General features: G+C 38.6%; 1 protein-coding gene across 9 annotated transcripts in view; it reads left to right on the forward strand.

Moving 5' to 3' along the window:
* The window catches only part of SDCCAG8 (serologically defined colon cancer antigen 8), a 253,354-nt gene that overhangs the window by 40,562 nt on the left and 198,502 nt on the right, over nucleotides 1-14,290 (forward strand). For all 9 annotated transcript variants that reach the window (XR_004058745.1, XR_004058746.1, XR_004058747.1 and 6 more), the window contains exons 7-8: nucleotides 4,127-4,191; nucleotides 7,770-7,958. Coding sequence is in view for 6 of the 9 variants with exons in the window: in XM_030935740.1 (XP_030791600.1) it covers nucleotides 4,127-4,191; nucleotides 7,770-7,958 (254 nt within the window). In the remaining 3 variants the exon portion in view is untranslated. The remainder of the gene's footprint in view (nucleotides 1-4,126; nucleotides 4,192-7,769; nucleotides 7,959-14,290) is intronic.

Here is a 14,290-nt window from a genome sequence, read left to right on the forward strand (position 1 = left end):
GTGTATTTTATTCAAGAAATATATCAGAAATTTTTTTGAGATTTATGACAATTTGAAAAAACTTGCAGATGAACCATGTAGCCTAGAAATACGAAAAAATTAAGAAAGAGGTATGTCATAAATGAATAAAATATATGTAGCTAATAGTCTATTTTATCATCTACTACCATAAAATATATACAAATTTGTTATAAAAAGTTAAAATTTATCAAAACCTATGAATACTATCACTTACAGACTGTACATGGAGTCATTCTCAGTCAGGAGGAATGCAAAAAAAAAAAACATGAAGATGCAGTATTAAATTGTAACAGCATAAAGTTAAATGTAGCACATACTGTACTACTATAATAATTTCATAACCATCTCCTATTGCTGTTGTGGTGAGTTCAGGTGTTTCAAGTGTCTGCTTAAAATACCATGTGACACTAGTTATCTCTGTGTAAGCAGTTTGTCTCTTCAGTAAATTGCATATTACAGTAAAAAGTGATCTCTTGGCTGTTCTCGTGTAGTTTTCATCATGTTTAGTGCGATACTGTAAACCCTGAATAACACCATGAGGCCCATGCAAAGTGCCACTAGTGATGCTGGAAGCGCTCCCAAGAAGCAATGTCATGACATTACAGGAAAAAGTTACATTGCTTGATACGTTCCATAGATTGAAGTCAGCAGCTGTGGTTGCCCCATTTCAAGATAAACTAATCCAATATGAGGACCATTGTACAAAAAGAAAAGAAAATTTGTGAAGCCATCACTGCAGCCATGCCAACACACATAGAAACTTTATACTTTTGCCCAATGCCTTTTTATCTGTCATGGAAAATGCAAGTTTTATGTAGGTACAGGATTTCTAAAGAAAAGCATACCTGTAGACTCTAATATAATTTGAGAAGAAAAAAGAAGTCATTTTATGACAACTTAAAAAAAAAAAAAGGAAAGTAAAGGATGTAAAGCTGGAGAATTTAACACCAGCAAAGGATGGTTTGATAATTTTAGAAAGAGATTTGGCTTTAAAAATGTCAAGATAACAAGAGAAGCAGCTTCTGTTGACCAAGAGGCAGCAGACAAGTTCCAAGATGCCATTACGAAAATTATTTAGGAGAGGCTGGGTGTGGTGGCTCACACTTGTAATTCCAGCACTTTGGGAGGCTGAGGTAGGCAGATCACCTGAGGTCAGGAGTTCAAGACCAGCCTGGCCAACATGGAGAAACCCTGTCCCTACTAAAAATACAAAAATTAGCTGGGCATGGTGTCATGTGCCTGTAATCCCAGCTACTCGGGGGGCTGAGGCACGAGAATCACTTGAACCCAGGAGGTGGAGGTTGCAGTGAGCCAAGATCGCACCAATGCATTCAAGCTTGGGTGACAGAGTGAGACTCTGTCTTAAAAAAAAAAAAAAAAAAAGGAAGAAAATTATTTAGGAGAAATGATATCTACCTGAATAGGTTTTTAATGCAGATGTAAGTGCTCTATTCTGGGGGAAAAAAATGCCAGAAAGGACTTTTATTAGTAAGGAAGAGAAATGAGCACCAGGATTTGATGCAGGAAGGGATAAGCTAACTGTACTGTTTTGTAAAATGTACTCAGGTTTATGATCAGGACTGCCCTTATCTACAGAGCTCCTAACTCACGAGACTTGAAGGGAAAAGATAAACACCAACTGTTAGTCTTTTGGTTGTGCCACAAGAAGGCCTGGACAATGAGAAACCTTTTTCTACATTGATACTTTGTCCCTGAAGTTAGGAAGTACCTTGCCAGTAAGAGACTGCCTTTTGAAGTTTTTTGATATTGCACGATGGCTCTGGCCACCCAGAACCCCATGAGTTCAACACTGAAGGCATCAAAGTGGTCTCCTTGCCTGCAAACACAGTGTCTCTAATTCAGCGTCAAGATCCAGGCAGCCATAAGGATCTTTAAGGCTCATTACACATGGATACTCTGTGGAAAGGATTTTCAACGCAATGGAAGGGAACCGCAGTAGCAAGAACATCATGAAAGTGTGAGAGGATTACAGCATTGAAAATGCCATCATTGTTATAGAAAAAGCCATGAAAGTCATCAAACCCATAACAATGAATTCCTGCTGGAGAAAACTTTGTCCAAATGTGGTGCATGACTTTACAAGATTTACAGCAGTCAGTCAAGGAAATCATGAAAGAGATTGTGGGTGTGGTGGAAAAGGTTGGGAGTGAAGGGTTTCAAGATAGGGATCTTGGAGAAATTCGAGAGCCAATAGACACCACACAAAGGAATTAACAGAAGATGACTTGATGGAGATGAGTGCTTCTGAACCAGTGCCAGAAAATGAGGAAGAAGACATAGAAGAAGCAGTGCCAGAAAGCAAATTGACATGAGATAATCTGGCAAAAGGGTTCTGATTATTCAAGACTGCTTTTGACTTCTTTTATGACATGGACCCTTCTACGATATAGGCACTGGAACTAAAGCAAATGGAAGAAGGGTTGATATTGTGTAGAAACAACTTTGGAGAAAAAGAAAGAGCATAACAAAGTCAGACAGAAATTACCATGTGTTTCCATAAAGTTAACCAAGTTCACCTGCCTCTCCTGCCTTCCCTCCCAACTCCTCCATTTCCAAGAAGACAAGATCAACCCGTCCTTTTCCTCCTCCAACTCAGCCTACTCTGTGAAGATGGTAGGGTGAAGGCCTTTATGATGATCCACTTCCACTTAATGAAGAAAATACCACTTTCTTTGCCTTCTGATTTTTCTAATAACATTATCTTTTCTCTAGATTACTTTCTTGTAATAATACAGTATATAATATACATAGCATACAAAATATGTGTTGTTTATATTATTGGTAAGTCTTCTAGTCAATAGTAGGCTATTAGTAATTAAGTTTTGGGGGAGTCAAAGTTATACATGGGGCCAGACTCAGGGTCTCGTGCCTGTAACCCCAGCACTTCGGGAAGCTGAGGCGGGCAGATCACTTGAGCCCAGAAGTTTGAGACCAGCCTAGCCAACATGGTGAAACCCCATCTCTACTAAAACTACAAAAATTAGCCAGGCGTGGTGGCATACGCCTGTAATCCCAGCTACTTGGGTGGTTGAGGCACAAGAATAGCTTGAATCCAGCATGTGGAGGTTGAAGTGAGCCGAGATTGTGCCACTGCACTCCAGCCTTGGCGATAGAGTGAGACTCTGTCTCAAAAAAAAAAAAAAAAAAAGAAGTTATACATGGATTTCCAACTGTACAGGGGTCAGTGCCCCTAATCTCCATGTTATTTAAGGGTCAACTGTAATTGAAATTCTTCATTTTTGTATTCCTTTCTGGGATATTTTATAAGTTCCTTGCAGTTCAAGCCACCGTCATCTTAGATACACAATAAATATTTGTTGAGTGAAAGAATAACCGGATACCAACAGAGGCTTTTAGGAGTTAGTCCATCATCATGTGATTTAAAACTTTACTTTTCATCATTCATCTAGCACATGTTTATTGTATGTCAAATATTCAACAGCTACAATGAAGGATTCTAATAAGATCTGATCTTTGCCCTAATGGACCTTGTGGGTTACAACTGTTTTTTTCCCAGAATCACACTTTTAGGGATAAGACCTGATATATGCAATTTTGAAAGAAAAAGAAAATCAATTTTATGACTCAGCAGTTCTTTGCAGGCATTCACACAATAAAAATAGAAAATTTGGGGTGGACTAGGAAAATATTTTCTAGGAAGACGTGTTTCCCCCACCTTGGGTAAAAAGAAAAAAAATTGAACTTAATATTAAAAATTAAAGTTTATGGGTGGGCACAGTGGCTCATACCTGTAATCCCAGCACTTTGGGAGGCCGAGGCTGGCAGATCATGAGGTCAGGAGATCGAGGCCATCCTGGCTAACACGGTGAAACCCTGTCTCTACTAAAGATACAAAAGAATTAGCCGGGCATGGTGGCGGATGCCTGTAGTCCCAGCTACTCGGGAGGCTGAGGCAGGAGAATGGCGTGAACCCAGGAGGTGGAGCTTGCAGTGAGCCGAGATGGTGCCACTGCCCTCCAGCCTGGGCAACAGAGTGAAACTCCATCTCAAAAAAAAAAATTAAAGTTTACTTATAAAACATAGGACATGGAGAAAAATGGGCTTTTATTTTTCTTTTCTATAGGAGAAGCTAAAACTTACTTATGAGGAAAAGTGTGAAATTCAGGAATCCCAACTGAAGTTTTTGAGGTAAAGTGAAATCGTTCATTTATAGTCATACCAAAAGCATAATGATCTTAAAGTATATTTGAATGTTTGCTGAACTTCTAGTTTTAGTCATTATCAAACTTACTTGATGACATTTTGTATACAATTTAAAAACTTTCCTCAGATTATTAAAGGATAAAATGGCCTGAAATTGAGTTATTTTTCAAATCACATTCCTATTTCTTCATCAGTTGTAAAATACTTGTGTTTTCTCATAAAAATAAGAATCATGGCTGGGTGCGGTGGCTCACACCTGTAATCCCAGCACTTTGGGAGGCCGAGGCAGACGAATCACGAGGTCAAGAGATTGAGACCATCCTGGCTAACATGGTGAAACCTTGTCTCTACTAAAAATACAAAAATTATCTGGGCGTGGTGGCACACACCTGTAGTCCTAGCTACCTGAGAGGCTGAGGCAGGAGAATCGCTTGAACCCGGGATCGCTTGAACCAGGAGGTTGCAGTGAGCTGAGACCGTGCCACTGCATTCCATTCCAGCCTGGTGACACAGTGAGACTCCGTATCAAAAAAAAAAAAAAAAAAAAGAATCACTAACTCACTAACTGGTCTTATAGAAATTATGATGTTCAAGTAAAATAATAATGAAAATAAAGCACTTTAGTTTTCAAATTATTAGTATTTTTCTCTCTGTAGATAGTCTTCATCTAATTTTAAAATTGCAGTGATAATATAATAGTTTGAGTATTTGTATGCATGATGAATTTGAGTATATATGATGAATCTTCACATAGTTTTTATAGAATCTATTAGAGATCCCAGTAAGACCTATATATTATAGATTAACCATTAGTGATTTACGTATAACGAGTAGAAAAAGACAGCAGGAATTAATGTTTTTGTTGTTAAATATTATTTTTAAGTAGTGGTAATGAAGTATTTTTAAATCAAATAAACTTTCAAATACTATTTATCATTTTATTTTAATAAGTCCAATTTGAAATAAATTTTAAAATCTTCCAGGCCATATCCTATCTAGAGACATAACTAGAGTAATACTAAGAGCCAGAACTCAGCCAGTTGCAATGGCTCATGCATGTAATCCCAGCACTTTGGGAAGCCAAGGCAGGTGGATCATTTGAGGTCAAGAGTTCGAGACCAGCCTGGCCGATATGGTGAAACCCTGTCTCTACTAAAAATATAAAAATTAGCTGGGTGTGGTGGCACACACCTGTAGTCCCAGCTACTCAGCAGGCTGAGGCAGGATCACATGAACCCAGGAGGTAGAGGTTGCAGTCAGCCAAGACCACGCCACTGCACTCCAGCCTGGGTAACAGAGGGAGACTCCATCTAAAAAAAAAAAAGAAGAAGAAGAAAAAAAAAAAAAGCCAGAACTCATAGCTTTCATTGAACATGCTTGTTTATTTTTTAAATGTTCTTATGTTTTTCATAGATTACCCTGATTAGTTTTAGGATTTCTCTAGAGATTTTGACTTTTTGTTTTTACAAAGAAACATAACATTTAAAAAATACTCTAATTTTTGCTTTCTTGCTTTTTGTCCTACTTTATTTTATTTTGATATTTTTTATGACTTGATTCTTCAGTTTTTAAAGTGATGTGTTTCTAGATCATTGTACTTAGAGGAATGTGACTTATTTTGTCTCATTCAGAATCCAGAAATTTCATCTTTAATTACATTAAAATACCAACTTGCAATGAACTAGACTTTGTTCTCTGAATCCTTCTGTTTCTTCATTTTCTTTTACTATAATTTAAGATTCTTTAAAGGGCATTTTCTTAAATAAAATCAGTCTTCTTTTCAACTTTCTCTTTTGCCATTGCCAGTAACCAAATCTACTTGAGTGTTTTGAGTTTGGACCTGACCAAAATTAGTAATGGGGACCCTTTGACTTTGGAATGTGCTTCCCAAGTTCTTTTTATAAAGCCTTTGAAAGTCAGACATTCTCTACATGGTATTGAAGAAGAAAACCTACCATGTTGGTGTTATTATTTTGGGGATAGGGTAGAAGCGGCTCCTTTTTTCCCCTCAACTTTGGAATGCCATTAGATTAGCTTTTTTTTTTAACCCTTAGATTGCCTGTGGGTCTTTTCTGCCTCTCCTCGGTTGCTTGAAAGCCCCCAAAATCTCAACAATTGTCTGACAGCCAGGCTGTTGACTTCTTCCCGGTGACAGGGAGCCAGTTAAGATGGCCATAGCCCCTGAGCATGGAGACTCTGACAATGACAATAGGGAGTAGACAGAGATGGAGATAAAGTTCTTGCCTTCAGTAGTCTCATTTTTCAGCTCGAAAGTTTTTTGTTTTTTTTTTTAAATAAGAATAATTAAAAAAACAACAATGGTACAAAAGAGCCATCTAGGCAAGGAAGCTCAGTCGCCAAGTTGACTTTAGCACAACTTTACTGGGATAAGGTAGGAAAATACAACCCATGTACCAGTCATTTAATCCTTAAAAAGTCACCTTGAAGAAAACGTCATCCAGAGGTGAGCTGATAAAGTAAAAACAAACAAAAACTGCACCCACACCCACACTCACACCTCCCCCCACCCCTACCGTTCCCCAGCCCTTTCTTTAGCAGCCTGTGTTTCCAGCTAATAGCTACTACCCCTGAAATCTTTTTGTTTGTTTGTTTGTTTTGTTTTTTTTTTTTTTTTGAGACGGAGTTTTGCTCTGTCGCAGGCTGGAGTGCAGTGGCCAGATCTCAGCTCACTGCAAGCTCCGCCTCCCGGGTTCACGCCATTCTCCTGCCTCAGCCTCCCCAGTAGCTGGGACTACAGGCGCCCGCCACTGCGCCCGGCTAGTTTTTTGTATTTTTTAGTAGAGACGGGGTTTCACCGTGTTAGCCAGGATGGTCTCGATCTCCTGACCTCGTGATCCGCCCGTCTCGGCCTCCCACAGTGCTGGGATTACAGGCTTGAGCCCCCGCGCCCGGCCTACCCCTGAAATCTTATGACTGGCAAGTTCTATGTAACTTCCTTCTGTAACTTACTTTCTTTTGAAACAGATCTTTGTAGAAGTTTGTTGTTAGATAATTGTCTATCTAATGTTTTCCTCCTGAAGAAAAATGGGCAGTAATAAACTATTCAAGGATAAAAATCCATGTTTTTTTACGTGAACTTTTAAGGTACTCTAAAAATTTTAAGAGGTTAATGCTTGAAATAGGTTATTTTCGTCACCTCAAGTATGTTGTCTTATATTACCCCACCTCTTTTTTAAGAAAAACTATTTGGGATTTTTATTTGGAGTTTTATTTTTGTGTTGTGGTTAATATAGTATTAATGGAGGTTGGATCCTGGAACAAGAGAGCCAGTATTGGGCAGACTCTAATCTAATATTAAAATCTTACAAGAACCTAAGCTAATTATTTAATATATTCAAGTCTCATGATATTCAATGTGTCAATTATGATCACCACACCAAAAGTTTCAGGGTCATGGTAAAAATTAATAAGGTATTGGATGTAAACTAAAGCATCAGGTGAATGCCCATAAATGATAGTAGTAGTTAACATTATGATGATTCATTTTAAAGTCACGTAATTTTACCTGGCCATTTTCTAGAATTTTTTCCCCCTCTTTTTAGGAAAGACTTAGCTGAATATCAGAAAACTTGTGAAGATCTTAAAGAGCAACTAAAGCATAAAGAGTTTCTTCTGGCTGCTACTACTTCTAACCGAGTTGCTGGTCTTTGTTTGAAGTGTGCTCAGCACGAAGCTGTTCTTTCCCAGAGCCATAGTAACATTCATATGCAGACCATCGAAAGACTGATTAAGTAAGTATGCTTCTACACACAGAGTCTTTGGCAATATGGAAAATTCTGCCTTTAAAGGACCATTGTGTTATTTTAGCCCTATGCTAGGTCACATGTGATTATTGTTAATCTTCAAATACAATGGATTTTAAAAAGTTCCTTCATTGTAGCTTCCTTGAAGACAAATGGGTAGGTTCTGCCTTGTCACCATGTCGCTTTGAGCAGAAACCCTGTCACTTTGAACAGATAATAGTATCTCTTAGTTTCAGTCCATCTTCAAGTGAGAGAATTGAACTGGACAGTTTTTACGATTTTGTCCAGTTCTGTGAATCTATAATTACAAATCGAATACTATTCTTAACAAAAGTGAGTGTAATAGAAATTCCTTTGGTTTTGCCATATCTTGAATTTTTCTGCTGTACTTCAGGTAGAATGAGTTATTACCATGTCTTTATCGTGTGTCTGTTGTAAGGAATATTATGAGGACCCACTGTGTCCCACTATTGATATTTCAGGGTTAACTGAGAACAAGTTACAGATAACCTTTTGTGTTGTTGAAGTTTTCATCTAAGCTGAGTGAAACAATTCTCTGTGTAGATCCGTTTTGTTCTGTTTTCCCTATTCCAGAGGGTACCTTTTCCTGTGAAAATTGTATTCAGTGGAAATTGAGAATTATTATGTAATATGGAACCCAGTGGCAGTTTATAGAGTATGTTCTTCTATGCCCCCTACTTTTCTATGTGCTCAGTGTCACCTCTCTCTGTCTGCTCTGCTCACTTAAATAACCCCAGATCACTTCCTTTTAGAAGAAGTCTGTCACCAGCCCTGCCCCATTTTGTCCTCAACTGACTTAGGTTTCTTTCTTCTGTGATTTTATAATATATCGTGTACACCTGGAGGCAGCAATTGTGTTTTATTTCCATAGCCTTTGTTCCTATGCAGAGTGTCTGGCTTTGTTCCAGCAGAGTGTCTGGCTGGCAGTAGGCACCCAGTACATGTTCGCTGTTCATGTGACAAGGCATTTTGGCATTGACTACTCCACAGTCAGAGAGCCTCCTGCTCGAACTGCTGTGGAGGGGTGGCATGACTGTGGTCATTAAGGTCAGACCGATTGTGCTCCATGTCCTGACCTTCAACAAATTACTTTTCTTCTCTGAGCCTGGAGTCTTCTGTTGTTTGGAGGAATAATACCTGCTTCTTGAGATTTAAGATCTTTTTGGGTTTTTACTAAGGCAAGTTAGCCTGTGACCAGAAGTGCTGCTTTTGAAACTGACTGCTTGGGTTCATGTTCTGGTTCTAATGCCAACTCACTATGGAACCTTGCAAAAGTTACTTAGCCTTTTTGTGCCTCAATTTTCTCATTTTTAAAATGGTGACGTAAGTACCTAACTCATAGAGTTACCTTGAGGGGTCACTAGAGAAAACCTATGTAGTGCTTAAAACACTTCCTGACATATAGTAAGTGCTCAATAAATATTAAAACCATTCTGTACCTTTCATACTCCCGAGAATGATCAATATGTCTTGTAGCTGTGGTTTCCACACATGGCTAACCCCTGGGGTCGGGGGCGGGTTGCTGTTGTTTTTGAGTTGCGGTCTCACTCCGTTGCCATGGCTGGAATATAATGGCATGATCATAGCTCACTGCAACTTTGAACTTCTGTGCTCAAGTGATCCTCCTGCCTTGGCCTCCTGAGTAACTGCAGACATGTGCCGCCACACCCAGCTAATTAAATTTTTTTTTTTTTTTTTGGTAGAGATGGAGTCTCACTATGTTGCGCAGGCTGTTCTTGAACTCCTGGCTTCAAGTGATCCTCCCACCTCAGTTTCCTGAAGTATTGGGATTATAGGCATAAGCCACCACACCTGACCTAACCTACTGATTGTTATATGAACAGAATTTCCAGTGTGGACTGACTGGTAGCTTTTTTGTTTGTTTGTTTGTTGGTTCGTTTGGTTTGTGTTTTTTTGAGACAGAGTCTCTCTCTGTTGCCAGGCTGGAGTACAGTGGTGCAATCTCGGCTCTCTGCAACGTCTGTTTCTTGGGTTCAAGTGATTTTCCTGCCTCAGCCTCTCAAGTAGCTGGGACTATAGGCACCCACCACCATGCCTGGCTGATTTTTGTATTTTTAGTAAAGACAGGGTTTCACCACGTTGGCCAGGATGGTCTCAATCTCTTGACCTCGTGATTCGTCTGCCTCGGCCTCCCAAAGTACTGGAATTACAGGTGTGAGCCACCACGCCTGACCTGACCGGTAGTTTTTATGATCTATACTGCTTGGTTCTGTTTTTGTTAAGTATTTTAAGTATTAAATATGTTGTTAATTTATTCATATGTGCTCAATATAACTATTAAATATTTATTAACTATTTTCAGATACAACTAACAAATGTAGTAAACATTTATTATATGTCAAGGACTGTGCTAGGCAATTTGAGAACATAATTTTTAAAAATCTTAAAGCATTCATGAGGTAGATATGATTACCCTCATTTTAAAGGTAGGGAAACTGGGGTTCAGAGAAGTTGAAAATTTGCCTGTTTATATTTGAAAAACAAGAACAGAACTGTACCTTACAAAAATAAATTCATGGTAGTTTTGAAGGTTCAGATATAATTCAGACTATAAAAGCATTAGAAATAAATATAAAAAATATCTTATAGTTGTGGGTTATAGTACTAAGGATGACATGAAAAGTGGAAGTCATAAGGGAAAAAAGATACATTTGTTTCTATTAAAAAATAAATTCCCTTACAATAAAACATTACATATTCAGTTAAAAGGCTGAGAAAAAAATATTTGCACTATACATGACAAAAGCCCGATAGAATAAATTTCCTTTGAAACAAACAAAAAGGACAAGCTGCCTAGCTGCAAAGTAGGTAAACAATAGAAATCAGTGAGCAATAAAAGAGGAAGGGGTCAGCATATGAGAATGTATTTATTCTATTAGTATTTGAGGAAATACAATCAAAAAATAAAAAACCAATCCATCAGACTGACAAAATAGAACTAGATTGATAATTTCAAGAGTTGGTGAGGTCATGAGTAAGCAAGTATTTTGATACTCTGCTGGTGGGTTCATAAATTGGTGGAAATATTTTGGAAGTAAATTAGTACTGTCCATTAATATTCAAATTGTGCATTTCACTTTTCAAAATCTACCCTCAAGAAAAAAAACTCATGTACATGCATAATGGGGTATGTATAGGGAATGCTTTTTGCAGCATTGTTTATAATTATATGAACAACTTAAATATCGTTCAAAGGAGAGTAACTAAACATGGTTTAGATAAACTATGACATTTTGTGCATAGTATGAAAAACGGAAGTAGTTCTACGTGTATTAATGTTGGACCATCTCCAAAATGTTGTTGCAGGAAAACAAAACATAATGGCTAAAGATACATCCAGTATGAAACCTTTTGTATTTTTTAAGTCCATATACAACTATACTACATTTTTCCCCTTCAAGGTTCATAGATATGCACAGAAAAATATTTGAAAGAGTAAGCACCAAATATTTAATAGAGATTACCACTAGAGAGGTGGACGAAGGCAACGAAGTTGAAAGGGTGTCAAATAGGCCTTTAACAATATTGGCAACTAATTTTGCAAGGAGAATATAGTTTAAAAATTAATTTTAGAAAGAAGAACGCATATTAAAAGTTGCACATAAAAAGAGCCAGAGCTTAAAACTAGGTAGTCTAGCAAAACTAATAAGCCAGGCACAGTGGTTCATGCCTGTAATCCCAGCACTTTGGTAGCCTGATGCAGGAGGATCACTTGAGGCCAAGAGTTGGAGACTAGTCTGGGCAACATAGTGAAACCCTGTCTCTACAAAAAATTTAGAAATTAAAAAAAAAAAAAAAGTAACCAACAAATAACAGGTTATTGTGTTGCCTTTTATATTATCCTTCTAGATTATGAAAAAAATATTTTTAAAGGAAGCTGTAATGTTTCAGTTACTTCTAAGCCTGGCAGTCATTCAGAAATTAAGATTCTTCATCAGTTATGTATTCCTTTGTCTCTATCCTAAATTTGAGCTCTTAGCCTCTTGAAGTAAATGTCAGTCTACTTAGTTCAATTTTCTGCCTTGTCAGCAGAATATCATTGTCTCATGTTCTGCATTAATATCAGAAAGGATATTAAACCTATTAACACTGAATGGTTTCTGCTTTTATTGTCAATGAATTCTTTTTCTGTATCAGTCTCTTGGCCTAAGCTGGTGTTCAGTTTCTTTAAACTTACTAATGCAGAGTGCTGAATATTGAGTCCTATGCTAACTTTGAAGAGTGTCCAGCACCTTTTGGGTTTGGATTTCTAGTTTTATGTATAGTTAGAAGCCTGACCCCTCTATAAGCTGTTATCATATTACCTGGATGACTTTAACATGGAATGTTTAAAAATGATACCTTAAATATGATAAATCGAAAGTTTCCTTGTAAATGTGGTATTGTGACAGCAGCTTTCAGCTCATTTGTTGCATCCTTTAGCATTTACTATTTTGAATATATATTCTTGACACGAGAATGGTTTGATGGCCAGGCATGGTGGCTCACACCTGTAATCCCAGCACTTTGGGAGGCTGAGGCAGGTGGATCACTTGAGATCAGGAGTTCAAGACCAGCCTGGCCAACATAGTGAAACCCCATCTCTACTAAAAATGCAAAAATAGCTGGACATGGTGGTGCACACCTGTAATCCCAGTTATCTGGGAGGCTGAGGCAGGAGAATTGCTTGAACCCGGGAGGCGGAGGTTGCAGTGAGCCAAGACTGTGCTATTGCACTCCAGCCTGGACAACAGAGGAAGACCCTGTCTCCAAAAAAAAAAAAAAAAAAAAAGGAATGGCTGGTACAGTTGACAGGGAGGAGGGAGGAGATGGGGCATGACTTGGAGACCAGGCCACCCATATGTTTCTGGTGGTTTCTGACTCAAGGACTTTTTGGAGAATATGCTTAACAACTGTTGATGACATTGGATATATTTTTTACGTTGACTTGAAGTCTTCATATTGTTTCTGACCTTTCGCCTTTCACTTGGCCTCTTTATGCCATAAGGGAGAGAAGAGTAGCAGTAACTTCTTTTTCTTGCTTAATGATCCAAATACCTTCACATGGTAATGAAGATGGAACTGCTTAAATTCTTTTCTGTAGCTCATAGTACCTTGGAGAAGTTTCACTGTACTTTTCAAAAAAGAGAAATGATTCCAAGGGTACTTTTCTGGGGCTTTAGTCCAGCTTGTGATTTTGGAGTGGATCGTTGGCCGTGCTCTGCATAGTTGGCTTTAAAAGACTACAGCAGGAACTTCCCAGAATTGAGGAACAAAGAAATGTTGTAGTCAGCCTTCCAGACTTTCTTTTTAAAAACGGTATAGTAACACTTACTAGTGATGCCTACTAATGCTTACAATTAATAATAACTGGAGTAATTTAGAAATTATAAGACATTTGTTAGCCACTCCACATTTCAAGATGAAGCTCATGCATATACATTAGACCAACTCTTTTGCTTAAACACTTGGCTAAGATTGTTAAGGGACTTTCTCAGTCCTTTTGGCCCCGATTGCTGCGCTAAGGTTCTTAAATATTACGTGCTCATTAGTGCATGTAAGTGCACGCTTTTCACCCCAGAACACTCGGGATCTTTACGTCATCTTTCTGCCTCAGCTGCTCTTTCATCTGGATCATGGAATGTTGCAGGGTTAACATGGTGTTGCTGGCTTTGCTTCAAGAAGCTCCTTGATTACATTGATCGACACATCCACAAGGTGTTTCCAAGCACAAGCACTCACAGAACATTTGCTATGGAAGATGGTAATGTGGAGAACTGCCCTTTCCCTTTCACATTGATATGCTGTGTGTATCTGTACAGCTTCCCACTGTGAGAGCCTCATTCAGGTGTGGCTCTGGGCCGGCCCTGTGGACTGCGGGATCTGGAGCAGGACTGTAGCTAACTGGGCAGTTACCCTGGGTGGCTGGAATCGGCTGTTTCTGAAAGGCAGATTGTATAAGTAGCACTGTCAGACCCAGGGGATAAGTGTGGGGCTAAAAAGGGAAAGCTCAGACAAGATGAAGCCAGATGGACACAGGAATGGAGCAGGAAGCAAGGCCTTGTGTTGAGGAGAGGGGATTGCCAGCCCAGGGCTCTTTCGAAAACAGTAATTTGTGGGGTTGCTTGCTGCTATTTGGTATGTGGACTGGCTGAGTCAAAACCAAGCCAAACCAAAACCAAGATTTAGTAACACCTGAGTGGATGATTAGACAATCCTAAATTGCCAAAATGACTACCTACCTGCAAGCTTCCCAGGTGGGCTCAAAGCTACCTTGAAGCATGCGTTGCATTTGCCTT

This window comes from Rhinopithecus roxellana, chromosome 8 (genome assembly GCF_007565055.1).
Source record: "Rhinopithecus roxellana isolate Shanxi Qingling chromosome 8, ASM756505v1, whole genome shotgun sequence".
Taxonomy (NCBI): Eukaryota; Metazoa; Chordata; class Mammalia; order Primates; family Cercopithecidae; genus Rhinopithecus; species Rhinopithecus roxellana.